This window comes from Triticum aestivum, unplaced genomic scaffold (genome assembly GCF_018294505.1).
Source record: "Triticum aestivum cultivar Chinese Spring unplaced genomic scaffold, IWGSC CS RefSeq v2.1 scaffold76495, whole genome shotgun sequence".
Lineage (NCBI taxonomy): Eukaryota > Viridiplantae > Streptophyta > Magnoliopsida > Poales > Poaceae > Triticum > Triticum aestivum.
In genome coordinates, this window is record NW_025250949.1 from 1 (window position 1) to 1,739 (window position 1,739).

Here is a 1,739-nt window from a genome sequence, read left to right on the forward strand (position 1 = left end):
CGGACGGAGGGAGTACATTCTTGTCGGGTGTCACACTTGTGGCATAACAATACTATTGTTCATAATTTTGTTAACTCCTGCCCATTACATGAATTTGCTGATGAATTGAGTTGGTAGGATACAAGTTATAAAATTTGTGTGTTTTAGTTCAACAGGAAAATCTAGAAATGGATGCACCCCGGTGCACACTGATCCTTGGTCGCAAAATTTTGTGCCTATATATGTTATTTCTGGGTGGGTAATCTACCAATAAATTAATGCCTGGTCATTAAGCACACAGACTAAGAACTCCCTACAGCATACTGAAAAGAACACTACAAACACCCTCGCATAATCTGTAACAGATAAATTAAGTGAGCACAAGTTTAGCAGTTCATCTGACAAGCAATACTTTTTCGAAATGTTCTATTCTGCCAATACAACTATAAAGAATCATCATAAACGCAGTCAGGATTTTCTGACTCCTAGTCTACAACGTAACATAGTTAGACAATCCTTTTGGGGTAGTGCTTAGGTAAGATATTAGGTCTACCTTCAGATAATTAGACTACACTGTTTTGTTGTTGCAAATTGTGAATTGATGATCACATATCTTAAGACATCTCGATGGTGGTCTTTCTGGTAGACGTTGTTGGATTAATGGATGTTGTTTTGGAGGAGATCAACGGGATGTATGTTCATGCCTCCCGGGGAGCATCAGGCGATGATGGTGCAGATATGCCTGCAGTGGTCAGGGCCGATGTTTGGGCCCGTGCAAACATTCCATCGGTAAAACAAGAAGATGTTGATGTGGTTGTGCACAGCGTGGAGCCGATAGATCACGTGCATCTAGATGGTCTGCTCGGAAACTTGCAGAGGTTGATGCGGAATGGAAGTGCAGGAAAAATGCTTGATTTATTTTTTGTTTACTGATTTCGTACATGCAGAAGCAACTTGTAAATGAGCTTATTTTTGTGTGCAGTTTTGCAGTTGAGATGGAGGTAGCATCCCGTGCACTTGCTTTGAATGTCAGTGTGGGTTTTGTTCACCAGGTTATTGACATCTCTGACGATGAAAGCAACGATGAAGTTGGATATGGAAGAATGGTCTGATGATCCTGAGCAGGCAAAGCTGGTTGAGACGACAAAAAGATGAGGGAGCAAGAGCAGAAAGATGCAAATGTCACGAAGATGCATCAAGAAATGTACTATCAAAATAAAAGTCCACGAGAAGAAGATCGTGAGGTCACAATGATGATTCAAAAACTGTATGATCAAAAGGGTAAGTTTGCCTGAAAGTAGAGATGAGGTGGTGCAAAACATGTTAGTCATGTATTGGACACGAATAAACTAAGGTATCACTTCTGCTTCGGTACACCCCCTCTAAACACAAGGCGGCTCAGATTAACCCATACCTCTTCATAAGAAAGGGCATGATGGTCATATTTTTTAAACTCTTCACCCGCCGTAAACTAAACGCAGTGGGCTGGCCATTTTTTTGTTATTTAATTGGCAAAAATATGTGCCCTGGAAGATTTGAACATCGCACCTTTATAGGATATAAGAGAACCGCACTTACCAACCAACCAACCAACCTCATGCAATAGATTTGTCTTTTATCCTTAAAATACAGAAAGAACACACATTTTTTTGTTTTTTTTTGGAAAGGGCTCACTGTTTCCTGTTTAGTTTCCTTTTTCTCTTTCGCATTCCCTTCTTTTTCTTTATTAAAAATGCGGACTTGTTAAAATTCATGAATTT

The 1,739-nt window shown here is 39.9% G+C and overlaps 1 protein-coding gene across 1 annotated transcript; it reads left to right on the plus strand.

The window, feature by feature from the left end:
• Positions 1-651: 651 nt before the first annotated feature.
• On the plus strand, positions 652-1,252 carry LOC123177384 (uncharacterized). Its single transcript, XM_044591159.1, has 2 exons — positions 652-857; positions 962-1,252. The coding sequence occupies exons 1-2, from the start codon at positions 670-672 to the stop codon at positions 1,089-1,091; spliced, it is 318 nt and encodes a 105-aa protein (XP_044447094.1). The 5' UTR covers positions 652-669; the 3' UTR covers positions 1,092-1,252.
• Positions 1,253-1,739: the final 487 nt, after the last annotated feature.

Coding starts and splice junctions, on each gene's coding strand:
- LOC123177384 (XM_044591159.1), top strand. CDS start 670: ATGTATGTTCATGCCTCCCGGGGAGCATCAGGCGATGATGGTGCAGAT. Junction 858..961: donor CTGCTCGGAAACTTGCAGAG/GTTGATGCGGAA, acceptor TTTTGTGTGCAG/TTTTGCAGTTGAGATGGAGG.